The sequence below is a fragment of the Marmota monax genome, unplaced genomic scaffold (assembly GCF_021218885.2).
Source record: "Marmota monax isolate L192 unplaced genomic scaffold, Marmota_monax_Labrador192_F-V1.1 WCK01_AAM20220418_F8-fsc00009, whole genome shotgun sequence".
NCBI lineage: Eukaryota > Metazoa > Chordata > Mammalia > Rodentia > Sciuridae > Marmota > Marmota monax.
In genome coordinates this window covers 28,619,844-28,646,825 of record NW_026694710.1, presented here as the reverse complement: position 1 = coordinate 28,646,825, position 26,982 = coordinate 28,619,844, and the positions used below count along the sequence as shown (strand labels likewise).

At 53.7% G+C, this 26,982-nt stretch overlaps 1 protein-coding gene and 1 long non-coding RNA gene across 5 annotated transcripts in view; both read left to right on the top strand.

Annotated features, from left to right (window-relative positions):
* Nucleotides 1-15,826, top strand: part of LOC124078738 (uncharacterized) — a 28,619-nt gene extending 12,793 nt beyond the window's left edge. The window contains exon 3 of the long non-coding RNA XR_006847032.2: nucleotides 2,965-15,826. This is a non-coding gene — a long non-coding RNA (uncharacterized LOC124078738). The remainder of the gene's footprint in view (nucleotides 1-2,964) is intronic.
* Nucleotides 15,827-20,136: 4,310 nt separating this feature from the next.
* Maea (macrophage erythroblast attacher, E3 ubiquitin ligase) overlaps nucleotides 20,137-26,982 on the top strand; it is a 36,746-nt gene continuing 29,900 nt past the window's right edge. For 3 of the 4 annotated variants that reach the window (XM_046423633.1, XM_046423632.1, XM_046423636.2), the window contains exon 1: nucleotides 20,137-20,242. In XM_046423633.1, the coding sequence (XP_046279589.1) occupies nucleotides 20,174-20,242 (69 nt within the window). In that variant the 5' untranslated portion in view covers nucleotides 20,137-20,173. Of the gene's footprint in view, nucleotides 20,243-20,757; nucleotides 21,096-26,982 lie in introns of those variants that run through there. The other variant, XM_046423634.2, reaches the window with a different exon arrangement.

The window sequence follows — 26,982 nt, the reverse complement described above, 5'->3', positions numbered from 1 at the left end:
CCTTTGAGTTGAACACAGAGCTGATGGGCAGACAGTTCAGAAACTGCAGGTGAGTGGCATTTGGAGCCAATGGTCATAGCACTGCCCCTGCAGGATGGTCACAGCCTGTTGCTGGCCCCAAGGATGAAGGGGACTCTGTGGAGGCTGAAGCCATGGTCTTGACGCATCTCAAGAAAAACCTGAGGAGCTCAATGTGTGCAGGTACAAGCTGGTCCTGCTGAAGGGGTGCAGCAACATTGGCCTCATAGGAAGCTAAGTCAGATGGCTTTGTCTCCCAAGCACATGGGCTTGTGCTCAGCCTTGGTGTGGTTCTCCAGGAGCCCCCACCTATCCCCGCGACCCCAGGTGGCAGGGCCAGTGCTAGGGCAGGGCATTATTCCAGGGGACTGGCACAGTGCACTGAAGGGAAATCAGACACATTCCCCTCCCTACGCACACCCTGACTTGGTGTTGGGAATGACCCCGTTCCCACCACCCGGTCCCTCTCCCTCCCCCTGCAGTGTCCAGGAGCAGCTCTAAGGTCCGTCCTCAGCATCCACAGAGACACTCCTTGGGGGACTGGAAGCCCAGCCAGTAGCTCCAGGGACTCTCCCTGGGAACGCTCCCTCCAGGCAATTGCAGGGACCTGGCCCAGGCTCTCCAGCCTTCAGCTCCTCATGGCCTCCTTGCTTGGTCATTTGAGGGTGGCCTTTCCAGTGGCCTGGAGAGCCCTGAGTGATGTGAACTCTGAGCAAGTCGTGCTGTCCATGTCACCGGTGAACATCCACCCCTCCCCCACCCCTTAGCCTGGGTCAACCTTCCAAGCCCAGTCCGTCCACCCCTGAAGCCCTCCCTGTGGTTGATGGTGATTGACCCCACAGAGAGGGTGCTCTGACCACTCAAGGCTCATGACAACATTATTTGTTTATTTTTTTAGGGGAAGGGTATCGGGGATTGAACTCAGGGGCACTCAACCCCTAAGCCATATCCCCAGACCTTTATATTTTATAGCTTACTTAGAGACAGGGTCTCACTGAGTTGCTTAGCACCTTGTTTTTGCTGAGACTGGCTTTGAACTTGTGGTCCTCCTGCCTCAGCCTCCTGAGCCTCTGGGATTATAGGCAGAAGCCTCTGCACCTAGCATGACAACGTCTTTAACAAACTTTCTTGCCAAAGAATAACCTAGGCCCCTTCATGCATGGGGGTGGGTTTCCCCAAATGAAAGCAATGGCCTGAGATATGGCCTCACAATTAGGGTGTTTCCCCCCAACAAAGATCTCCCCAGTTGGAAACATTAAAGTGTTCATGCTGCATTCCCCAGGGTGGGCCACAGGTCTAACAGTGACCAAGTGGACAGGAAGAGGGGTTAGCTCCCTCTAGTTACCCCAGGATCACACCGTGGGGTAACACGAATCTCTGGAATGTTCCATCTCCAGGTGTCCTGAGGACACAGACAGAGGATCTCCAATGTCCGCCAACATGGGATGACTTTGGGCTTTTTAGACAGCCTTTCCTTGCTTTAGCAAACTGTTGGTTCTCAGCATATGAGCCTTTCACGTCCTCCCTGAGATCCCTTGCTAGGTATTTGATTCCTTTAGATTCTATTATAAGGGAAATTGTTTTCTTAATTTCCTGATGGATTTCTCAGTGCTGGTATGGAGACACACGGTGTTTGTGTCTTGGTCTGGACTCTTCATGAGCCCCAGGGGCTTCCCTGGGTTCTAGCGGACCCCACCAGCGGCCCATGGGGAGAGTGTGGCTCCTTCCTTTCCCACTCGCTGCGCTGTGGCTGGGGAGGACTGGGTGTGTCAGCGTCTCTCGGGTCTCTGCTGCTGTCCCTCTGCCATCCCTAGCTCTGAGAGGTGAGCGAGGCTGTCCCTTCCGGTGCTATTCTCTGGGGACGGGCCGTCAGCAGTGCTGCTTCCACCGTGTCTCAAAGGCCTTGCTGCAGGTTTTCCTTTCCACCCATCGCCACTTTTCCCGGTGATTTCTTCTTTGACCCACTGGTTGTTTAAGGAAATTGCTTAATTCCACAATTTTGTGAAATTTTCATTTTCATTTTTCTTTTTTCTTTTATTGATTCCTAACTTTATCTTGTTTGTTAAGACCAGAGAAGATTCCTTGTAAAATATCTACCTTTTTTATTGCACCTTGAACCCCAGGACTCTCTACACTGAGCTGCACTCTGGGCCTCTTTGGTCTTCTGTCTGACACAGGGTCTTCTAAGTTGCCCAGTCTGGCCTTGAACTTGCAGCCCTCCTGCCTCTGAACTGCTGGGTCAGAGGTGTGCCCCTGTGCCTGGCTGGCGTCTGCCTGTCCTCAGCTGTCCTGCGCTGGGGCCTTGCATGTCCGTATTCTGTCCTGGAGGACATCCCCGGGCCCCTGACCGTGCTGCTGGTGGGTGTCTTCTGTGTCTGTCAGTCCTCTGTCTGACGCTCTGTCCTTTGAGAGTGGGGTATTGAATCTTCCGAGGGTCAGTCCTAGGTGCCTTGGTGTTCATCGTACCTTTCCCACAGGGAAGCTTCTCTCCTATAGAGTGTCCCCTGCTCGGTGCGCACCTGCCTTCTCCTGTCCCCTCTGTCCCTCTGTGTCTTTGTGTCTGAACGGCCTCTCTGGTGGACAGCCTGCGGTGGGGATGTGTTCTTGATCCTCCTGCTCCCCTCTGGCTTAGTGTGCAGAGTGCAGACAGGGAGGGCCCCTCTCCCTCGCTGTGGCCCTCGCGGTGCCTCACGGCCATTCCGTCCTCTGTATTGCTGCCTTCTCTCACGGCGTCCCCTCCTCCTTTGCCACTGTGCAACGGCACAGCCCCGCCTCTGTGGTTGCCCAGGGGATGCGCTACACCTCACATGCGATTGGAACTCACACCAGGTTAACTGCAGCAGCATGAGAACTGCTCCTACTTTCTGTAGTTCACTACAAATTGCATCATTTTACATTTCCCCCCATATCCAAGATTAATGGTTGCTTTTACACATCTCGTTTTAGACCCTACAGACAATAAGAAAAGTGGAGTCACAGACCAAGAATGGAGGCGCCCGAGCTTTTCTTACTCCTCATGTATGTACCTTTGTTGAAATCTTTACTCCTTCACTGGCTGTGAGCCACTCTCCAGCACCCTCTAGTTTCCTTCTGAAAGACTCCCTTTGGCATAGTTCAAAGAGGTAGAGTTGGACGACTCCGATTTTCAGCTTTGAAATTTACGACAAAATTATAAGAGTAATTAAAATAGCATGATACTGATATCAAGACAGGCATACAGACCAGAAGGAAAGAATAAAGGACTCAGAAATAAACCTTCATGGGCCAGGTGTGGTGGCCACGCCTTCATCCCAGCTGTTCAGGAGGCTGAGGCAGGAGGATTGCAAGTTTGAGGCCAGCCTCAGCAACTTAGTGAGGCCCTGTCTCAAAAAATAAAATGTGCTGGGGATGTGGCCCAGTGGTAGAGTGCCCTGGGTTCAAAGCCCAGAACCACCAAAGAAGGAGGAGCAGCAGAAGGAGGAGGGGGATAAAGACCCTCTTGCATGGTCAGCAGATACTTGACAAGAGTGCCAAGGCCATTCAACGGAGAAAGGACAGTTTTCCACCAGTGCTGGGAGACTGGACGGCCTTGAGGAAACAGAGAAAATGAGCCCCTATCTCCCACCACACGAAAAGAGTGACTCGGCGTGAGCCACAGACCTGACTGACCAGCTGAGACGGCGAGACGCAGGAGAAAAGGAGGAGGGGTCTTCGTGCTGTTGGATTTGGCAACAAGTGCAGTATGGCCCCCAAAGCACAGGCAACCTCACAACAAAAATAGATCTCAATGTGATTTTCATCCAATCTAGAATTTTCTTCCATGAAAGGGCACTACTAGGAGAGTGAAGCCCGGCACGGTGGCACACGCCTGTGATCCCAGCGGCTCGGGAGGCAGGAGGACCACAGTTCGAAGCCAGCCTCAGCAAAAGCAAGGTAATAAGCAACTCGGTGAGGTCCTGTCTGCAAATAAAATACAAAATAGGGCTGGGGGTGTGGCTCCGTGGTGGAGTGCCCCCGAGTTCAATCCCCAGACCTCCCCACCAAAAAAGAAAGTGAAAAGACAGACTACAAAATATGAAAAGAGGTTTGCAAATCATCTGAAAAAGGGTTAATATTCAGAATATATAAAGAGCTTCTACAATCCACTAAAAATGGGCAGAGAACTCGGGTACACATTTCTTCACAGAAGACCTACAGGTGGCCAGCAAGAAGACGCGCTTCTGCTGTGCTACTCAGGGGTGGTTCCAGACACCAGGCCTCCTTCTTGATTCCTATTCTAAATTAAAAGGAAACTGTTACAATGCCTGGAGCCCTAGGTGTCCTGCAAATGTGGGAGGAGGGTGTCCTCGAGTTCCTCACAGCCAGAGCCTGCTTAGCTGGCATGGCCCTGGTTTCCAAATGGAATGGTGTGTCTGCAAAAGGAAAGGCAGCGGCATCGGTGTCATGAGCCTGAAGAGGCCCCGGGAGGAGTCAGGCCAGGGCTGCCACTGAACCCCTGCTGACGTCAGGTTATGGCCTCCAGGACACTAGCCAGTGGGCAGCAATGGAGTTTGGCCACCCCTGTTGCTGGCGGCCTCCCTCCTGGAGCCTTCACCAGCCAGATCTGGACTGTCTTTCCGCAGCCATGACTCTGGAAGGTTCCCATCAGGACTGACCATTAGCCACTCCCACAGGCCTCTCATGCCAACATGCCTGCCGCTGCTCCACAACCCAGACTCTCCCCTGTGCCCCGTGGACACTGCCACCCCACGAAGCCTGGGGGCTGCCTTTGGCCTGATGTGCTGGAGGCTGGCCCCAGAAGTCCTGCACACAAGTGGCACCATTTCTCGTGGATACCTGTGGAGGTGGCTACTACTTCTATGAGACCCCGAAGAGGCTGAAAAGGAAGAGCAGGTTGCTTCTCAGGAGGCTGTGCCCCTCCCCTGAGGAGGCTGTGCCCCAGGAGGTCCCAGGTGCCCCCTGAGTCCCTCAACAGAGGAGCCTGTGCGCAGGAGGGTCCCAAGTGTGTGGGCTGCTCTAGCAGCTCTCTGCTGCAACCTGAGGCTGCAGACTGGCCAGGGGTACAGGTGCCCCCTGTGCCCCTTCAGAAGTCCCCTGCTGAAGACTGGTCTCGGGTGACCTTCTGGTGGGCTTGAACTGTTCTTCTCATACACTTAAACAGAATGGAAGTGAGGTCACGGAAGATAAGTTCCTGTCCCACCAAAAGAAAAAGAGAAGAGAAGAAAGAAGACATGCAGACAGCAACAGGAAAGAGGCCCTCGCCTGGCCGTCTCTGTGTCCTCCCTCAGCCCACTTTCTGCCTCCCAGGATTCACCTCCTCGGGGATCTTGTTGATGTGGAAGGGCACATGTGTAGCCTGTGTCTGCCTGTCCCCAGCACGTGTGCTCGAGGTTTGTGCATGATGTGACTTTCATTCATCACAGGGACAGACTGAGCTGGCCCGTCCCTCATTGGTGGGTGGACACGTCTGACCCTGTTGGCTGTTGTAAGTGGTGCTGCACGGCTCATGTAAAACCTGTCTGGACAGCTGTCAGCTCCCGGGCAAGTCCCTGCCGCGGGATGCACATGCACCGGCACAGCAGGAGTTTCCAACTCTGCTGCCCATCAGTCACACCCGTGTTTCCCGTGCCTTGGACAGTGGCCCCACTCATGCACAGAAAGGACACCTGGCTGTGCTGACTGGCCTGTGCTGACGTTGTCCCAGAGCACAGGCCAGAGAGATGTCTACTCAAGTCCTTTGTCCATTTCTTCCCTTTTCCTTGTGGGGGGACGGCACCCTGCGGTGCTCCACCACTGAGCTGCACCCCAGCCCTTTTTATCTGGAGACAGGGTCTTACTAAGTGGCCGAGGCTGGCCTTGACCTTGTGACCCTCCTGCCTCAGCCTCCCCGGGGCTAGGATGGCAGGTGTGGCCGCTGCGCCTGGCTGGGCCGCGTCTGAGTGGGGCTGCGGGACTCCTTCTGTGTCCCTTTGCAGATGCTCGATTTGTCAGGGTCCCCCCCATTCTTGCCTTTCACCCACTTGACCATGACCTCTGATGCACAGGGTTTTTAATTTGGGTGAAGTCCTGTGTTTTTATTTTCATTTTGTTGCTTGTGCTTTTGGTGCTGAGCTAGAATCCAGGCCGACTTGTGCCTCGGTGCCTGAGGAGCGCCTTCGTGGCCGCCTTGTGGCAGGGCTTTATTTAGGCTGCCCTCCTCTGCCTTCTCTGCTCCTCTCGCGTGGCCACACTGCGGTTCTCCAGGTCCTGCCAGCGCCTCCCTCGCTCTCCTGTCCACCCCACGTGCTCCTGGCACCTCTGCAGGGCATGAATGGGGCGCTGCCTGCTGATGCCAGCTCTCGAGCCGGGGGCTCCGCTGAAGCTCTGCCCCTGTGCGTGTGTCACCAGGATCCCAGCAGAGCCTGTGTGGGAGGACCTGGCCCCTCGGCCCTGCTCTGCCTGTAGCATCACATGGCCCAGCATACACAGAGCCGGCAGCCACCACAGGAGGGTGAACGGGGCCAACATGCTGATCACAGAAGCAACAGCTGAAGCCGTCCCTAGTTTAATTAAAGGCCCCATGTGACCTGAGCAGGTCCCCTCCCACGGGCTCCTGGATGTCCTATTACACACAAGGCCCCGCTGCTCACAAGCAGAGAGCCCAGGGGCCCTGGAGAGTGTGGAGCACGTCCAGGTGAGGGTGGGGCCTCGAGGACTGAGAGAGCCACACCACCTCAGAGGCCACGTCTGCATGTGGACCAGGCAAGCTGCCAGCACAGAAGCTGGGTGGTGGGGGCCCTGATGGGGCAGGCGAGAGACCCTCAGGAGGCCCTCCCACCTCGGCTGATTTCATGGTCAGCAAACTCTGTGGCCAAAATGACAGTGGCCCACAGGGGGAAGGAGAAGGCAGTGCCTGCTTTGTAGATCCTTCCCTCCCGGGTGAGGGGGAGGAGCAGCCTCCCAGCTCCCAGGGGGCACTGGGATCTTGGATCTCGGGTCTCCTGCCAGCCACAGCCTCTTCACACCTCACCCCTGTGTGCAAGCTGGAGCCCACCTCCTCTGCCGAGCTCCATTAAGGAAACCTCTGGGCTGCTGCTGCTGTCTGAGGCAGTCCTGTCCCACTGTGCTCTTGGGAAGTCACAGGGAGAGCCAGCATCAGCTCCTGCACTGAACTGCACAAGTGCACCCCCAGAAACAGCGAAGACTTCCCGTGTCCCCTGGATCCAGAGGGTGTCTGCAGCCTGTTCTGGCAGCAGGAGGTGGCCTAGGTGGACCTAGGTGGAGGCCAGGCTGGCCCGTGCCCTTGGTATTCAGGTGGTCATTGAGCTGACAGGCCCCCGGGGTGTGTCCCCGCCTTCCACCTTGACAAACACCTGCCCCAGGGGCTACAAAGGCCAGGTGAGGTGGAGAATTCTGGAACCCCTTGGCGTTGTGAGCAGAGCATGGCGGCCCAGAGAGCTCCCCCTTGCCCGGCCTGCATGGCTCCTTGCTGTTCAGGTGGACACTCCTGTCCAAGCAGCCTACGTGGGCCTCCTGTCTACAATGTGGAGCCCTGGCCGCTGGAGGACCCACACTCCACAGAGAAGGGGTCTGGAGGTGGTTTGGCCAACTCAACTCTTTCCGTAGTTTCTATAAAGGTCCTGAACTGTTGCTAGTGCCCTAGGAAAGGTTGAAATTCTCTGAACTTAAGTGAGTAAAATAAACAGCAAAAACCTGTCAGAGCCCAATGGAGTTCAGCGTGAAGACATCACCACTGTGCAGGACGCAAGTCTTGAAATGTGGAAAATCCAGAATGAATACTCTTTCTTAGAAAGCAAAAGAGACACTCCACTGTGGGTGACAATGTGCTTCACTGTGACGGCAGAGCACAAGGCGTCAGAGCACCAACAGGTGAGAACCCTGGCCTTCACACACCTTGCCTTGCTGTCTCCTCTTCCATTGAAATCAGGCTTCAGAGAGGATGGCTATCTCCTCGGGGACATGGACACCACAAAGGGACATCCTGCCCATCCTGAGAACCAGGGGACATGCCACAGCATCACAGTTTGTTTTTTCTAACTGCATCAAAGAGCTGAGGATATGGAGAACCTTGGATCAACTAGAGGCATCAGAGTTTTCCTGGAGAGAAGGACCATGACTGCCTCTCTGTTGTAGAGGTCTGAGGAGGAATGTGTGCTGGGAGAAGCTGGCTGGACTTGGTACATGTGGACTGGAGTGCTGAGTATCCCTCTCCACCCCAGGCAGGTCTGCAGGGAGTGTGGGGGTCATGTCCTAAACACTGGGTGGGGGGGGCCTGGGGGAAGCCCCCCACATGCATGGCGTCGGCTGAGCACATGCCATGGTCCTGAGTCTGGGACAGAACAGAGGGCAGACAGATGTCCTGAGTCACAGAAAACCAAGCGTGGAGAGCAACCAGTGATATGTGATGCAAGGCAGAGAGGAACCCCCAGCTCAGGAGGCCAGACGGTGAGGCCCTGAGAGGCCTGAGCATTTCACCAGCATTCAGAGTTAAATTTCCTCAGGAGGGGAAGCTCCGATTCATCTTCCAAAATATTTACACTCATGGTCATGGTGAACTGAATTTCACTGAAAGCACAACAGAGCTCAGACCCAGCTCAGCTGCAAATAAATCAATTCATCCCTCACTCAGTGTCCTTACCAAAGAAGAAGCCTGTCCTTTATTTGATAAAGATAAGTATCAATCACTTCTGTGTCAACAAGTCTTTATTCATGATGAGCGGCATAAAACAAAAAATTACAAGACACACACAAAAAGCAAGAAAATGGTCCATGGGAGAAGGAAAAAGGTGCTGACAGAAGTGGATCTGGAGATGTTAGCCCGATGGCCCAAAGAGACCCAACCAGGACTGGTGTGATAGAGAACGTGGCAGAAACGTGGGTGACATGCGCAAGCAGGTGGGAAACTTAAGCAGCTGAGTGGGAACTTAAAAAAAGTGCCAAATGGAGATTCTAAAAATGAAAATGTGATGTCAGGAATGGAGAATTAACTAGATGAGCTTCACTCCAGAGGAAAGAGCTAGTAACCTTGACAGGAAACCAGAATCACCCAAACTGAGGCCCAATAAAGGAAAGGAGTTTTGAAAAAGAGATCTGGGACCCGTGGGATGTGGCCAAGTGGACTAGTGAGTGTGTGGCTTGACACAGAGGGGCCAGGGTCTGAAATAGTGTGTGCGGAGATGACGGTCTAGAACTTTCCAAAGTTGATGAACAAGGGAAGCTCCGGGAGACCCTCGGCACACCAGCCGCACTGCTGAGGGGCAGAGGTGGAAAAGTGAGGGACAAGAACACATTTCATCAGAAGACACAGCGGCCAGAGGTCAGCGAACCGCCCTGCAGGGCAGAGTGAATGACAGGCCGAGCGGCTCTCACATCCAGCCAAAGAGAAGGAGCAAGATGGGTTCTGCTGAGGGGCTCCTTCCAGCAGGCCAGCGCCAACAGCGGGTGGAAGCGGGGGGCCTGAAGCTGGGAACGAGTAAGGTGAGGTGTGAGCCAGGAGAGAGGGAGAGAGCCATCTGGACAGAGCCTTCTCTGAGACCATTGACTGCTGAAAGCAAAAATGGTGACATCATCTGGTTTAACAGAAGCCAAACAGAGCACACAGGAGCTCACAGAGGGCATGCTCAGGGTGCCTCCATTTGACCCCGCTCTGCTTTGAGAGGCAGCTGCTGTCAGCTGAACACAGCTGCGTGGATCACAGGTGTCTCCGGCCATCTCCTGAGCAACGCCTAGAGATCAGCAGAGGGTCCAGCTCCACAGTCACCAGAAGAGATGGGATGCAACAGCTAAGTTCACACAGACGGACACCAGCCGCAGCCTGCTTCTCCCATCCTCGGGCCCCATTTGACTTCTCTTAGAAAGGCCTGCTGCTTCCCACTCTGAAGTTGTGCCCATCTTTGCAGAGGGACACCTCAGAGCTTTGAAGTTTTGATGTCATTGTGGTGCATCTTAGAGTCTTCATTTCCAATGGCTGCTGCTGACCCAGGACCCGTGTTTCCTCCCAAAGACACTGACCAGGTTATCGCATGCAGCCCGACACCAGCTCCAGATCATAGCTGTTTTCGCTTGGATCTGGAGTGCCCCCGAAAGGCTTGCATGCGTCCAGAGATAGGCTCTTGGGAAGGGACTGGATCACAAGGGCGATGACCTTCAGAGTGGATTAATCCACGGATGGACCGTGATGTGGCTGCTGGGGGGATGGAGACTGCAGGGGGTGGTGTGATATGGAGGAAGGGGCTACTGGGCGTGTGTGCTGGAAGGTATATCTTGTCCCCTGCCCCTTCCTCCCTTTCCATCTCTCTGTGCTTGGGGCCTGCCAGAGCTGAGCAGCTTTCCTCTGCCGTGACTTCCATCGGGATGTTTCTCCCTGGAGCCAGCCCACCCCCACTGTGGACTGAACCTTCTGAGGCCATGAGCACGAGAAAGCTCCCCTCTTCCAAACTGCTGTTTCAGGTATCTGTCCCTGAGGCAGGAAGGCGAGCACATGGAGCAGCTGGCCAGGAGCCTCTTCCACCGGTTCCTCATGGCCTGCAAAGACTGAGGGCAAGGTCAGCCCTAGGGCTCTGACCAAGGCTGGAGCCCACGTCCTAGGCTCCATGCAGGTGCTGCACAGCCAGTTTTGGGGATAGGGTGTCGGGAGTTGGAGCCCTTCTTACTGCTCACCATGTTCCTGGAATCCCTCTGGTCTGGAGCCCCCTCCATCTGAGTGGGAAAAGAGAAAGGAGGGACGGTGGCCTGGCCGCAGGTCCTGCAGACAGGAGTGGGGTGAGTCCTGGCCTGCAGGACCCCCTCTGCTAGGCAGGAAGAGTGTACAGTGACCAGAGGCCGCTCCTGAAAGACCCAGCTCTGTCCCTCCCAACACACTCGTCACTGAGACCTCACTAAGATGGTGGGGACTGGAATGGGAACCTGCTACATGGCAGAGAAGCCGTCCTGCTCCTGCTCCGTGGCTCTGGCGAAGGCAGGAGGAACACACACACACAGTTAGTTGGCAGGAAGAACCATGTTATTGATGTAGCAGATTCTATTGTTTAAGTAAATAAGGCGAAAAATACGGAAAATTTTGCTACCAGACCCACCTTCTATTTTGGCCAAGCAATTAGGAACTGCCCTCCAGCTTTGCAGCACTGGCTTCTGGGGGCCCAGGCTACCCCAGGGAGCTCACTGACCACATCCGTTGTCCTGCAGCCTGTACTGCTCCCCAAAGGGAGGTGTGGACAGGCCTACTGACCTCAGTGTACTACAGGCGCTCCACAGCCTCCTCTCCAGAAGGACGGGGCACTTGCTTAAGAAGTCCAGTTACCAAGGGCCACACCTGAAGCAGCAGTGGTCACGGCACTGTTAACAACTGGCAGGTCCACGTACTTTTCTAGTAGATCAAGTCGTCTGTTCTGGACCTGTGACAAGTGACTTTGCTGGCATCCCTGGTGATGGATGAAAGGACGTGCCAAATTAATAGAATTGGGATCACAAAGCAGGTGCTTTTATTGAAGAATAATTTTGTGATAACGATGTAATGTGGGAGCCTCCAGCATAAGATCAAATTATGTGCAGAGCAAACTGCAAACTCAGGCTTTCTGCAACCTGTGTAGGGCTGGGCTGATCTGTTCATGGACCCTCTTCAATAGGCAGCCGTCAGAGTGACAGGCAGCCACAGCAGGGCCTCCCGGAGGCCACACAAGGAGGCCCCCTCCAGCAGGAAGCGGTCCCCTAAGGTCTGGTTGTTTTCATCCTACCGTGGGGAATTATTACACAACAAAATGAATCCCTATTTTGACTTCTTGAAGACACATGACAGTGGGTTTGACTAACTTCTGAAGTACCCACAGTATAGAAGCTATTTTAGTGTAGAATGTCAGTATTTGTGCTCTTACATATGATGTTTGTTGGTTTGTTGGTTTTGGCTATCCACAGCCAAATAGGGATTCATTGCTCTTCCGAACATTTTAAAACAAATCTATCTGAGTGCTGGTCATTCCTCCACCTGCAGATCTGCCCCCTCCCATCCCAGTTCTGCTTGGGATCTGCCCTGTGGCCCATTCCCAGCAGGTCAGTGGGAGGGCTGTGGAGTAGGTCTGTGCCTCACTGTGCTGGCCCACTGCCCCTTCCCACCCAGGCTGCTCACAACTTGGGCACACCCTGGCCTTGCCTCTGCAAATAGCTCTTCCTGCCGCAGAGTGGCCCTGGATTCCTGCCGCAGCCCTTCCCTGTGTGGAGAGGGTGCGCCCACCTGTGTCTTGCAGGGGTGAGACCCCCATGCTGTGGCATGCAGCCAGCCTCTGAGGACCTCTCAGGACCGCAGAGCAGTACCCAGGAGCCTGGTGGCCAGCCACACCTCCCACCTTCCCTTCACTGCACCCTCAGTCACTACCTGGGGAAGTGGCCAGAAGAGGAAGCGCTGTCACTCAGGACCCCTCACGCTCACCTTCAGTCTCCAAGCTCCTCCTGGGAGTCTCTGGGCCTGGGGAGGATGAAGAGAGCGGAAGGAAGGAGCTGGGAGCCCAGGAGGTGCGACTGTCTCCGGCTCCACCCAGCAATCCAGCACCTGAGTCTGGCTGAAAGGAAGGGTGGGCTGCGGGAGGACCTCACAGCCCCCGCCCGAGCGGAGGGTCGGCTGGCGTCCTGGCCTGACGCCCTCTCGGCCCACTGGCCCTCCAGTCCAGAGCTGCAGGGCAAAGCTCATGAGTAGCCAGGCAGGACCACAAACACAGGGAGGAAGGCCCCTCTCCCACGACCTGCGCTGCTCTTCTTGCTTCTTTTGGAGAGAAGGAAGTCACACTCCCGGGCCTGCTGTGACGACTCAGTACCCAGTTGGTGGCTGGAAACACAACTCATTCCTTCCGTCAGAGTGGGGGGGCTGAGGCCCAGGTGTCCCCAGTGTCTGATGCCTCTGCCATGGCCGCCTCAGGACTGAGGGCTCCGGGGCCATGACCACTCACTCTGGTCCCCCCATCCCCATCTCCCTGGGCCTCCTCCCTGCAGGTCCCAGGGCTGGGGCCTCCAGGGCCGTGACCACTCACTCTGGCCCCACCTCTTCCCTGTGTCTCAGGTCCTTTTCTCTCAGAAGGACACCTGTCATCCAGGTTAGCTGCTGCCCGCAGTGTGGACACTTCACCTCGAGATTCACAACTTGATTACATATGCAGAGACCCTGGTAAGGTCTAATAAGATCGTGGTCACAGGCGGGCAGGGGACACCTTCTGCCCCTGTGGCGCACAGCAGGCAGGTGGCTTGATCTCGCTGTTGGTGATGTAGCTTGGAAGGCTCGTGCCTGTCCAGGCAGCTCTGCCAGGTGTATTTCCCCTGAGCTCTGACTACCTCTCCCCATGGGACACACTGTCCCTTCGTGGCTGCCTGTGACCACACCCGAGTTCACTGTCCTGGGTCTCCACACACTTACGGGCCTTTCTGTAGAAGGAGTCTTAAAAAGCAGGTTCTCTGGGGCAAAAGACGTAAATGTCTAACTCTTCATAGTTGCTGATACATAGCCAGGAAGGCGGCCTGTGCCTGTGGTCCCAGCTGCTCCAGAGGCTGAGTTGGGGATTGCTTGGCCCAGCAGTCCCAGGCCAGCCTGGGCAGGACAGGGACCCTGTCTCAAAAAACAAACAAAAAACCCAAGGCAGATGGTTTTCTTGCCTTCCTTCTTTTTTCTTTTTTTTTGTGGAACAGGAGGAGACATTCAAGCTGGGTGTAATCCAAGTCAGTGGCTCAGGAGGCTGAGGCAGAAGGATCGCACTTTGAGGGCAGCCAGATCAACTTTGGAGACTCTGTTACAAGACAAGACATAAAAGGGGCTGGGGTGTGGCTCAGTGGTAAAGCAGCCCTGCCTGCAACAGCCTGCACCCCAGTGGGTGCCCAGCACTGTCTGCTAGGCAGGATTCCACTCCCAGCCATACCCCAGGAGAGACAGGAGACCTGATCTCAGGACCCTGCACAAGAACCCTCTGCAGTGGGCCAACTCAGCCCTATGGCAGGCAGCCTGGCTGGCACCACACAGGATGAATGAAGGACGGTGGGCAGCAGGGGGCACACCCGTGGAGAGGAAGACTCCCACCTCACACAGATGGATGCCATCTCCTGATGGGAACACTCAAGTGTCCCTCGTCCCCCCGCCCCACTTCCCACCTCACAGCTCCCTGTGTTCTGCTGTGGTGCAAGGAACTGCATGGAACATCCCAGAAATAAGCAATGTATAAGTTTTAAGTGTGTGTGTGTGTGTGTGTGTGTGTGTGGTGCTGGGGATTGAACCCAGGGGTGCTCTCTTGTTTTTATTTTGAGACAGGGTCTCTCTAAGTTGCTGAGCCTGGCCTTGAACTTTCTTTCCTCTTGTCTCAGGAGTGTGTCATCAAACCTGGCTTAAATATCTTCTGTGATGGTATGTTGTCACAGTTGTTCTTTTTATCATTAGTTGTTGCTAATCTCTCGCTGTGACTAATTTGCAGCCTGAGGCACCCCTGGGGGCCTGGGACCATATTCCCAAGGGTAAGGGGTATGACTGAACGCAAAGCTTAAGAGCAGACAAACCAACCTGTGCAGAGAAACAGCCACAGTGTCCCTGGGGAGAGACAGACTGGAAGGGTCACAGAAGACACCGAGGCAGGGTCCCAGACTGCCCCCTGGCTGATGTGGTATGGTGTGTCTACCAGAACCCATCACGGGAAGGTGTGTCTGCCACACCAGGTGACGGCCCTTCCAGGCTGGACTGCACTTATGTCACTCTCTGTGTGTTCTAACATGGGCCACAGCACAATGGCACCAGCTCACAGCGTGGCTTTGAATATGGGAAGTAACAGTCGGTGTGTCACTCTGGGGGCTGAGAACTGGCTGTTGGCCACTACCTCGCTGAGGACGACTCTGGGACACAGGGGAGTGATGTGCCCCTGTTCCCTGGCTGCCCCCTGGCGGTTTCCACCAGTCAGGCCCTGGTCTGCTCCTGGGCTCTGCAGAGGGTATTCCATTTCTGCTGTTTCCTCCAGTTTTGGACACATTGCCACCGGGATGTCGCTACACTTGTCTCCTCTTGGGACATTCTGTTGTGACTTCGTGTGTTGGTGACTACCTGTGGCTGTAAGTGTCCTCCTAATTATCAGTTGGCTCCATGGCTGAGAGTCAGGAAAGCAGTAGATTAATTCTACTAACTTGACCCCAAATAGTAAGGGTCTCAGTGACCGTGTGGAGACCTCAGGCCAGATGGCCGGGCTGTTGCCTTGCCATTGCATCTCCTCCCCACAGCTGGCCCTGGTACTGCTGCAGCCCTACAACTCCAGGTGGCAACCCTCCTGCAGGCCACCTGTGTGCGTGTGAGCACCAGGTTTCCTTAGCAGGTGCAGGGGCACACAAGACCAGCTGCACTTCGCCAGAGCTCTTCTTGGTCGGTGCCCTGTCTGGGCTGTACCTCTGCTGGAGATACTGTCCACCTGTGATAGGCCTTTCTGGACCCAAGACACTAACTTTGTCCTACACCCCAGCCTTTTAATTTCAGGCCTCATGCCACCTTCTAGAAGGAACTTCTTACAATTTCTGCAGTAGGAACAAGCTCAGACCCCAGCACCTACCCCTGGTGGAGCCCACTAGGACCCTGGAGGCTGCCCATCTCCTGGCAATCCTAGGCAGGGCCTCTGGGCCTCCTCCCTCTGGGCAGCTGGGAAACCGTTTCCTCGGAAACATTTATAAGCAGATGTTGTGAAAATACCAATTATGTGGTTTGGTTGGATTCAATCTCTATCTAATCGTAGAAACTAATTATAGGTTGCCACTACTAAATAATTTCAAGGAAAAAAATCAAATCATGTTATTTTCTTGCCAATAAACCACTCAACTATATGTAATCTTATCATTTGATGTGAAGTACAGGTTTTATTCAAGATTAAGTTTTACACACAATTGAGCCACCTCTCACGAGATGAGCAGGTCAACATACCACAGGGCAATTTCAGTCCAGCAAGTCCAGCACAGACTCCAGCTTACATGGAAATGACATCATTATCACTATTATTGCTACTAGGGAACTGACTGCTGACCTCATACATGCCAGGCAAGCATTCTACCATTGAGCAACATTCCCAGACCTTTTAAAATTTTTGTTTTGAGACAGTCTCGCTAAGTTACCCAGGCTGGCCTCGAACTTGTGATCCTCTTGCCTCCTAAGTCACTGGAATTGCAGGAGAGGGGCCACCATGCCTGGCTGTTTCATGACCTTTTGATGTCTCAAGCTCAGAACCCCCTGAACAGAGCGTGATGACACCCAAGAAATGAAGCGTGTGACCCGTGAAGAGGTGCAGTGCCCTCCACACTAGCAGACAAGGGTTCTTGCCATTCAGTAAGCAAGTATCCCCTGCTCTTCTGTCTGACAACTCCTCTGATGTCGTAGATCTGGAAGCAGATCTGGGCTTACAGTACCTGCCCTCCTGTGGTTGGCCTCATAATAAAGCTCCTTCCTTTTGTAAAACCAGGAGACATGGTGCTGGCTTTTATGCGTGAGTCATTGCTGGGGTGCCTCTGAGTGCTGGATGCCTGTGAGACCAAAGCAGGGCCTGCTGGTGTGCCCCCAGAGCTGGCTGTGAGAACCCTGGGGGAGATACAGGAGTCAAGGGGAGGTCCCCCAGACAGGCTTCGTGGGAGACACTCAGTGGAGGAGAGGGGGCTTCTGGGGGCCTGTGTGCCCCCCCCTCCCCTGGTATGGTGGGTTAGTTGAGCCACCCACCCACCCACACTAAGGTTTCAGAAGTCAGAACTAAAGAGACAGAGACCCTGGCAGTGAAGGGTACTGGAGTATGATGAACAACATATTTGACCCTGGGCTGGGAGTGTGATTCAGGGGTAGAGCATCTGCCTAGCAATAGCAAGGTCCTAGGCTCAACCTGTAGCACAAAAACAAAATACATACATATGTTTGTATATATTTTAAAATTTGTTCTTTATCTCTGGTTTTTGGCACTGAGCTCCTGAAACACGCGGAATCTCCAGAGGGTCAAGAGTAGCTTTGTTATTCATGAGTCCCTTTCCCATTGCACCTGAGTCTATGCCAATGAGGCCACTTGGGTGGGCCTTGGACTGTGGAGGATGGGTGGCCATGGAAAGATCCTGAAAACTGATGGGTGAGAACTCTACCCTACCCACCCCACCTGCAGGGAGAAGAGCAGGAGCAGAAGTGGAGACATAGACACACACACACACACACACACACACATATATAGGATGAATCTTTATTTTTGTTTATTTTTATTTTTATGTGGTGCTGAGAATTGAACCCAGTGCCTCACACATGCTAGGCAAGTGCTCTACCACTGAGCCATACCCCTAGCCCCTAGACACTGTTTTTTTTTTTTTTTTTTTTTTTTAAAGAGAGAGTGAGAGAGATAGAGGTAGACAGAGAGAGAATTTTTTTTTAATATTTATTTTTTAGTATTTGGTGGACACAACATCTTTGTTTGTATGTGGTGCTGAGGATCGAACCCGGGCCGCACGCATGCCAGGCGAGCGCGCTACAGCTTGAGCCACATCCCCAACCCCAACTGTTTGTTTTTTTTTTTAATTAATTATTTATTTGTTGTCAATGGACCTTTATTTTTTATTTATATGTGGTGCTGAAGATCGAACCTAGTGCCTCACACATTCAAGGCAAGTGCTCTACCACTGAGCCCCAGCCCCAGCCCACATAGACATTCTTGAGGGATGAGATTTGAAGGTATCGAGGTGCATTGAGGAGCTGGGTGGGGGGCATCCTTTCTTGTATGGATGCTGGGGGCTGAGCTGGGCCCTGTGGGCTCAAACCTGGCATCTACCACTGGGATGCTGGTGCCAAGCACTGTTCTTCCTGCCAGGGTCCTTGGCACTGTCGGAATGTGGGTACTCTCCCCAGCTCCCAGTCTGAGCTTCTAGAAATTACCATACCCAGAATGCAACGCACCCAAAGCACTGCAAATCCTGGCAACAGCAGGCACACCAGGTCAGAGTGGGAAGCCTCCAAGGCCTCTGTGGGCAGTGCTGTTGCACAGGTGCTGCCCTCCCCAGGAACAAAGGGCACCAACCAGGCTCTTGGCTCTTATCTGGGGAATGATCCCTGGGGCCACAATGAAGACAATCACTTATAACAGCTTAAGGCATGAACTTGGTTCTCTCAAAGAATGGAGGCCTGTGGCCACAGAGACACAGGTCCCTCAATGTCTTGGGGTGACTGCTCCTGTAGGGCCCTCCAACCAGGGCCACCAGGTTCTAAGACAGAGACCTAGTCTATATCCACATACTTGTATTCCCAGCATGATGCTCCTCTGTGCAAACTGGCCAAGCTCCCAGAGGTTATGTTGGGGCATGATCCATCATTAGAGTAAGGAACAAGAAACACACAACTTCTTACTGTCAGGTAAGTGGCAGTGACTTAGGACAAAGCAGCCTGCGTGCCAAAGAAACATCAATCAGGCACCGGCAGAAATCCCTGTCAATCAGTGGGATCTCCTGACTAATGCCTGTCAATCAGCAGGACCCCCTGGCCAATCCGGGAGTTCAGCTAGCTCCCTGACCAACTCCAATGGGACAAGGGACTCTAAAAACACTTTTACAGTCCCAAGCCCTTCCCTTCCTGCCTAAGCCCCATAAAATTCCAGTCCAGTCAAGCTCCCACATGGTTTCTCCTCAGACCCTTCTCCTGTCCACTCTGATTGAGTTCCGCCTGGGAGTGATATCTCAAATATAGCCTCTTTGGCCGCCTTTTTAAAATCTGCCTCTTTTGGTCACTGCCGGCCTTGCCTGATCTCACACTTACCAAATCATATACCTCCAAGTACAACAAAACTCCTCTAGACTGAATGATCCAACCAGATTGTGGGAGGTCCATAACTTCTCCAACACTCAAACCTTTCCCTTAGTGTCCCTGAATATTCCTACTACAGTGGTGCCAGGGCATGATTACTCTGCCATGGAAATGAAATTGTGTGTCCTTTTCTTTTGGTCAGTCTTGAATCCCTGGAGTAATGGAAGCAAAAGTCTCTAAGGAGCAGTGGCCATCAAATACTGCCACGCTGCTGAGCATGTCCATGACCACAGGAGAGAACCAGACATAGTGGCAACATCAACCTGGAGGGTGCAGTTCCACCTGTGTGAAGTCTAAGAAAACTCAGAATGGAGAGATCAGAATGCTGGCTACCCTGAGGGGCATGAACTCAGGAGGGGCAGGGAGCTTTGGGGACCATCCTAGGTCTTGACCAGCAGGCCCGTAGGTAGAGGCACATTCCTGGGCAAACATTCATTGAGTTGCACAGTCCAGATGTATAAGCTTTACTTTAAGCCATGCCGGAGTGCCCAAAGCCCTCCTGTCCTGGAGTCGGGGCCATAAGCTGTGGACGAAGGCGCTATCCTCGGCCTCCATCCCCAGGATAAAAAGGAAAACAGCTCTAAAGAAAGGGCCTACTGGCCGGAACTCCTGCACGTCTCCCCACACAGGCCTTCCTCCCCTGTCCGCGGCGCCTGGGTGCTTTCTTAATGTTGAAAACATTGCTTATGAATGTGTTTTGTGAACACAAGAGGCCGTTTAATATGGACATCATTTCCTAAGAAATGAATCTTCATTTTTATTTTAAAAAGGGGGTGAGAAAGGCTGGAGAAACGCGAAAGGTTGAATGGGAAATGGTGGGACCAAGGTGCCACGAGAGGAAGGCCCAGTGGCTCCGGGCCCTCCCGCTACGGGGGCTTTTGGCCTGCGAGTTGGTTTTGGATACTGGGCCTTTCTCCGTATCCGGACTCCCGTGGCGGTTAATCCATGAAAACCGGGACACAGGCAAGGAGTCACCCAGAGCAGGGGAGGCCGCGGGGACCGCCAGCAGGCGTACCCGAGAGGTGACCGCAGGGGGGGTGACCACCGGGAGAGTGCAAGCGCCACGCGCGGCAACCACCGGGTCCCACACGCCTCTAGGGACGCGCCCAGCCAGGACACCTCTCAGTGCCGATCCGCCAGGGCCAAGGCGTCTGTGGCCAAGGCTCCGCGGGGAATTCAAGGAGGAAGCCACCCGTCAGACCTGTCGCCGATTGGCTGAGGCTGGAGAAGGCCGACGGTGATTGGTTCGCGCCTTTCTGCGCAGCCAGCGGCGGGGCGACGCGATTGGTGCGGACGTACTGCCCGCCCCGCCCCGCGCCCGTCACTACCCGGCGTGCCTCGCGCCCGCCTCCTCCGCTCGGCCGGCCCAAGATGGCGGTGCAGGAGTCGGCGGCCCAGCTGTCCATGACCCTGAAGGTGCAGGAGTACCCGACCCTCAAGGTGCGCGCTGCTGCGTCGTCCGGCTTGCCGCCGCGCCTCCCGCCGGAGTCTCGGGGAGTGCGGGGCACGGGCGGGGCGCGGAGGGCCCGGGGGCGGGGTCCGCGGGGGGCGGCGGGGCCGGGCCCGGCCGGGCCGGGCTCCAGGATGAGCGAGGGCCGGGGGCCGGGCGCCGGGCGTGGCCGGTGGGGCTGGGGGTGGCCCGAGGGCGGCTCAGGGCCTAGGCTCCGGCGGGTCAGGCCCGCGTCGCTGGGCAGTCTGCGGCGGCAACCGGAAGCCCTGTGGGGCGTGGCGGCCGCCTCCGCGTTAATGGGGCGGGGACCGGGCCCAGCTGCCCAGCTGCCCTCGGCCTCCTCTCGGGCCTCGGCCGCCGGGGGCGTGACCTTGGGTGGGCGCGGCGCCGAGTCGCGCTCCGTGGAGCTCCTCGGACCCGGGCTTTGAGACGCTTGACGGACTGCGCCGGGAGGGATTCCCTTCAGGGACCAAGGTCGGACCTTCCTGCGAGAGCCGGCCGCGCTCTGGACACTGCGTTCCTTTCCTGGGGGATGGTGGCTTCTTTCCGACCAGAGCAGCCGGCGACACCGTCCAGCTCACTGGTGATAGGTGGTGTGGCCGAGTGGCCCCAAGTCGGTTTAGCCGGGCATGGAGAGCATAGGCGCGGAGCTGGCCTGCGCCGTCGAATCCTGCGCCGTGCGCATAGGGGAGCCCTGGTGCTTGACTGGTGCTTCACACGTAAGCCCGGTAGCACCCGTGTCCCTGGCAGTCTGGAAGGCACCTGTTGGCGTTGTCGCTGCTGACGTCTGGCCGCCCTCTGTAGTTGTCCTCAGAGGAAAGCAGAACTCATTATCATTAGCAGGTGAGCAGCCATGTTGTACAGCAGCTTTGTATTTCAGTGTGTGTTTGACCAAGGAAGTGAGGGCAACGTTGCTGGCCCCACCAATTCTTTGCCAGGACCCAGGTGGTGGGCATTTATACTCTTTTTTGGTGCCACCGATGGATTTCTATAGGTAAGAGATGAAGACCCCTCTGCTCAGAGTGATCTGTACTGTGGCCCATCAGAGGGGTCCTTTAACCACTGACCTTTAGCCCCAGGCAGCTTCTGCCACCCTGTTGGCAGATCAGAACTGCCTTGCTTTTGGTTTGGCTGGTGAATGTGGGAACCACCAGGCAGGAAAGTTTGCAGAAACCCTTCCATTACTCATTGAATGCACTAGGAAGGGAAATGGATGGTTAGGAAAGGGTTCTTCAAGTCCTGTTTTCTGATGATTGCCTGCATACTTTGCATTCCAAAGCTTTGTGTAGCTCTCTGAAAATGATCATGAGGGTATTCTAGCAGACACAGAAAGATGGTAATATCATTGCAGGCAAGTTGCAATATTTAAAGAAAACCTTATTTTATTTCTTAATAATGATACTAAAGCAGAATTTTTGCACACAGAGATGCTACTTCCCCTAGGAAATAGCAGTCTTGCTCTTCCATTCCAGGTCCTTTAGAGGCCATCCACACACTACTTCCTCTATTCTGTTGACTGCATGTCCCTGTTAATTTTTTTTCCCTTAGGAAGTTTTCAGGAGTAATTCTTAGTGAATGATGAGAAGGGTTTAATTGGGAACTAGGGATCATTGATTTAGGAGTTTTTTTTTTTTTGTTTTTTTAATTCTTTTATACTTGTAGATGGACAGCATGCCTTTATTTATATTTTTATGCTGAGGATTGAACCCAGTGCCCCACACATGCTAGCCCAGGAGTGTTAGTTAATAAAGAATTAACAGAAAGCTGAGGGCTCCAGAGCTGCACTGTTGGCAGTTGTGGAAGGTCCACACGCAGGCACAGCCTAGAGTCAGAAGGCAGTGAGGGCTAGGTGCCAGCAGGCATGGAAATGAGTGTGCCTTTTTAGTCAAGGGTGCGTTCTCTTGCAGGATCATGGGAACTGGTGGGTATTGGACTGAATTTTCTGGGGAGAGTTTAACTGCTTTCTTGCTGAGTAAGTCTTTAGACATGCAGGTTTGGGAGCCTCAGGCGGATTCAAGTTGTGGACTCGAGATGTCTACCTCCTCAGCCTCAGGGCTGGTGGTGGGCTCCTGGGTACCTGGGTACTGTTTTTCTTCAGGTGTTGTTTTCAGCATGTCCTAGCCCTGGGCAGGTTCTGTGCTGCACCCCCATGTCCACCACAGTGGGTGGACCAAGGCAGGCCTTCCCATAGCCCTATGCAGCCCTGCCTGGCAGGGTGTTTAGGAGCAGCCTTAGCCTCTGCCTACTGGATGCCAGGAGGATCCCCTCAGTGCCTCCAGACATTGCCAAGTATCCCCTGGACAGAGTCACACCCGTGAGCACCTCTGGATCTTGCTTTAGGGGACTTGTTCTGTGTTCTTAAGGGGTACAGGGGTATGGGTTGTGAGATACACCCTGTGTTCTAGTTGTGACTAGGACCTTCTGCTCCCAGAGGCTGTCTGTTGTCAGGTTGTAAGTGATGGTCCTTTGGAGTAAGGAGAAACTGGGATGTATAGTTCATCTTGAACTAGAAGCTCTGGCTTTAAAAGGTTTTGTAATTTTTTTCTTCAAATTTTTATGCTGTATAGAGATCATTCCATTGATATTTCTTTTTTTCCCTTCAGGTAGTTGAAGTAAACTAGCATTATCTCTGCCTTCTCTGTTACCACCCAGATCAGGTAGGAGTCTGCAGGGCCCAGGGACAGGGGCCTGGCACTTGTTGCTGGGAGACCTGGCTCTGGAATCTCACTCTGCCTCAAGTCTTGCATGGGCTCATCTCTGTCCTTTCCTGGAGCCCAGCGAGGGGGTTCCCAGCTCAACTTGCTTGGTGGTGTCATCCTCTCCTCAGAGACACTAGGCTGAGAATCAGAGGTGTTGTTCCCAAACTATTCTCTTGTGGTTTGATTTTTTTTTACAGGAATATTTAAATTTCCTGCCTTTCCTTTGAGGATAATCATGTTGACCAAGTACTGCCCTGCAGTGTCATAGCCTGGGTTGTATTTGACAGAGTGCCTCAGATTATAACTTCTGATGCAGTTTTCCAAACGTGTTCTTGGCTAGATTTGGGAGAGTCATGGGTTCTTAAGTGGGAGAAACACTGGTGACTACAGTGTTTGGCTTAGGAGCTGGATTCTGTGATGGGTTTGGTTCCAGCTCTGTTGCCCTAGACCCTGCTTGGTGTGTGAAGTTGACCTGATTCTTCCCAGGAGGGTTGTGTTATGCTCAATACCCTTCTCTTACCCTTTACTGGGTGTGCACTGTGTTTACCCCTTCCTTTTCCAGGCCTGGGCCCTGCCAGTCCTACAGAGAACCACCCACTCTTGTCTGAAGCAGCTTCATTCTGCCCTTCTGCCTCCTAAACCCACCGTGTGGGGGCACAGCTGAGGCCCCTTCCTCCTGGGAGCTGGGCCACCCTTTGTTTCCCCCCACCATCATTCTCATGTTTCATGTCGTCTGTTGGACATGGGATGGAGCAGACACTGTTCTGTTGGTGCTTCTGTGTTTTCTTCTTCTGGGCTGGTGGACATTGTCCTCTTCTTATCTGTGCCTTTCTGGGGGGATAGGTCCTGCAAGGAGGAGGCAGGCTTGGATTCCCGCTAGCTGCTAGGGTTGTATTTATTTATTTATTTTTTAAGTACTATTATTTTAAGCAGAATTCAAGTTAGGAAAAGAAAGACTTTCTAATACCTAGTTTTTAGAATGAACAGACCACTTTAGGACTAAAACAAAGCTCATAGCAGCCAAGGAGCTCGAAAGCTGGGTGTAACGGCCCAGCCAGTGGCCTCAAAGCTGGGTGCGGCTCAGCTGCAGGCACTGATGCCCTTGTACCTTCACCTGTACTCCTGTAAGGGCTCTTTGTTAACCCTTCTGGTTGGGCACTGTGAGGAGCTTGGAGTGTCGGGAGGAGACAGGCAGGGTCCCCCTCCCTTGCACTCTACACTGCAGCATACAGAGGGCATTGAGCAGGTGAGCACAGATCACAGACGTTAGGTGCTGTGAAGACACTGCGGAGTCAGGGTGACTGATGGGCAAGGCTGTGCTGAAGTTTTGGCAGCCTTGCACCAAAAAGTACACAGTTGTTCAGGGTGATGTGATTCACTCCTGGGCCTGTGGTGCAGAGGTCAGTGAACAGGAAGCAAGCCCCAGGAGGCGAAGTGGCACTGGAAGGGAGAAGAGTCACACAGTTGCATGCAGTGGGTAAAGGTGCCTATCTGCAGAACTGCAGCATGGGATGCCTAGGTGTGATCTAAGTGCTGTGAAGCTTAGGCTGCTGACTGCTGGGGTGCAAGGTGTTGCAGGGCCAATAGTTTGAGAATCTGAAAAAAAAAAAACCACAAAAAATTGTCTACTGTTTTGGTAACTAGGAACTATTCATTCATATGAATAAAGCGAAACACTCAGCAGCACTGAGGGCCTGGCTTTAGCTTCCTGACAGAAGCTCTGGTGCCACCCAGTACCTGCCTCCGCCTCTGGTCCAGTTTCCTTTCTGTGCTTCCCACCACCCTTGCCTTGTCTCTTTTAAACCTCCTTTCCTTTCGCACTCACCCATGCCCCCTCCTGACAGCTGATGACCTCCTTCAGCTGCCGTGGGTCCTCCTGCCTGCTGCCCTTGTTTCCCAGGGTCAGTGTGCAAGTAGCCAGCTGCTTCTCCCTGTCTGCCCGCCCCTCATTTGTCTGTGCTCTCTAGTTCAGGTCTTGCCCCGCACTGGTGTTGAGGATGCAGGGCGTGGTTGTTCCTCTGGGTGACCACCCCCAGCTAAACCCTGGCCCTCCCTCCACAAGACTGCATGTCATTTAACCTTTTCTCTGACTTTTCACTCTTTCATGTCCCCAGATAACTCGTGAGAGGTCCCACCTCCCGTAGCTAGCCCCAGAAGGGCATCTGTCTCTGTATGTCTGTAAGGTGGACGAGAGATGCCATGAGCAAGACAGAATGCCAGATCCAGGCCTGGGAACCCTAGATCTGGCCCTTACTGTTCCAGCCTTCCCGCCCCAGCTGAGGACGGTATGGTCCTGCCACTTGTTCTGTGGTTAGTAGGATCCCTTTGTTTTAAGGCAAGGACTCCACCACTGAACTTCACTCCCAGTCCCTACCCTTTTTGTTTGGTTTTTTAATATTTTCATTGTAGATGGGCATAATACCTTTATTTTATTTATTTTTATGTGGTGCTAAGGAACCCTGTGCCTCACGCATGCTAAGCAAGTGCTCCGCCACTGAGCCAGCCCCAGGCCCTGGGGGTGTTTTTGATTACTCTGCTTCTCTTGTTCGGTCTTGAGATCACCTTGATGTCTGGTCCACAGTGGCTGGTGGGCTGCAGCCTTCACATTTAGCAAGGAATTGTGAAGTAAAAGCTGTGCTGCCCATTTGGACCCACTACCTGCATGAAGCCTTCCCAGAAGTCCTGTTGAGCGTTTATATTTAAGCCCATTGGCCAGAGGATAGGGTGATCATTTCCAGCTTTAAAGAAACCTAGAAAAAAAAATCTATAGCCCGTTTGTGGGCTTGTTGCTACTCTAAACAAAATTGGGATTTTGTGGTTCTATTTGATCTCTGTCCCTGTTTTGGTGTCTTTATAGCATTAATCATAATCTGACAGAATTGCCTACCCGTTTTTTTTTTTTTTTTCTCGTCAGACCTCTCCTTTAAAATAAATGTCAGCAAGGGCAGGGGCTTTGTGCCTGGCATGGAGTCACAGTAAACAGCCATTTGCCAAATTAATTGTCCACTGTCTGGTTGGAAGATTCCTTAATACTTTGAGTCTTACTTTTGTTGACTTGCTGCATTCCAGAGTACTGTTTATGGCATGCAGGGTCATCTGGGTGTGGTCAACCCTTTGTGCTTTCTTTTCCACCCTCCTCTAGCTCCTGTGTCTTTTCCATGCAGCCTCAGCCCCTGCCTGCTGTTACCAACAGAATTCCAGCCCAGGGTCAGTACTCCATTCGGCGTGTGTGCTGGCCCCAGCGCTGTGCCCATTGCTGAGGAAACCCCGAATGTTCAGTGCCCGCCTCCATCCAAGGACCATTCTGTGGATCCCCCTTTTTCCTTCAGCCTGCAATACTTGACCTGCATCTGTGTGCTCTGCGCATGGCTTGGTTCGCCTGTGTTTGCTGTCTCACTCCCATGGCTGGGGATGAGTATGTGTGCCCTGCTCCAGGGCCAGACTTTGTTCACCACACCCACACATGGCAGTCTTCCAGTTAACCAAGACCCATATTCACCCTCTACTTGGGCCCTGCTTTTGGTCTGTGGTGTTGCCTCTCCTCTGCTTTTGACCCCTTGTCCATGCCAGTTCTGTGGCTGAGGTCACCAGTGACCCCAGGGTGCTACCCAAGCCCACAGTGGTGTTTGGGGTCTTGACCTTTAAAGTGTCATAGCCACTGACCACTCCTTCTCCTTGAAGGATATTCCTGTTTGGCTCCCAGGTGCCACTCTTGCCTGGATTCTGCAGGTTCACATTACCCTTCAGCCTTGCTGAGTATTGGTGTGCCCTGGACTCAGTCTTTGGCATTGGTCCTTGCTGTCTTGTTGATCTCATGAGTTTTATTAACTGGAAGGGCCCTCTGTGTACAATGCTCACTCTGCCCTGGTGCTCCTGCAGCCTAGAAGACCTAGCTCTTCACTTGGATCTCTAGAGTGCTTGGCAGAGTTAAAGCCAAACTTCATCTTAACTGCCTCCTCATAGACCAGCCCCATCTTTCTTCCTCTGTAAAGGGCAGCCCCTGAGCCAGAACCTTAGAGCTGGCCTTGACT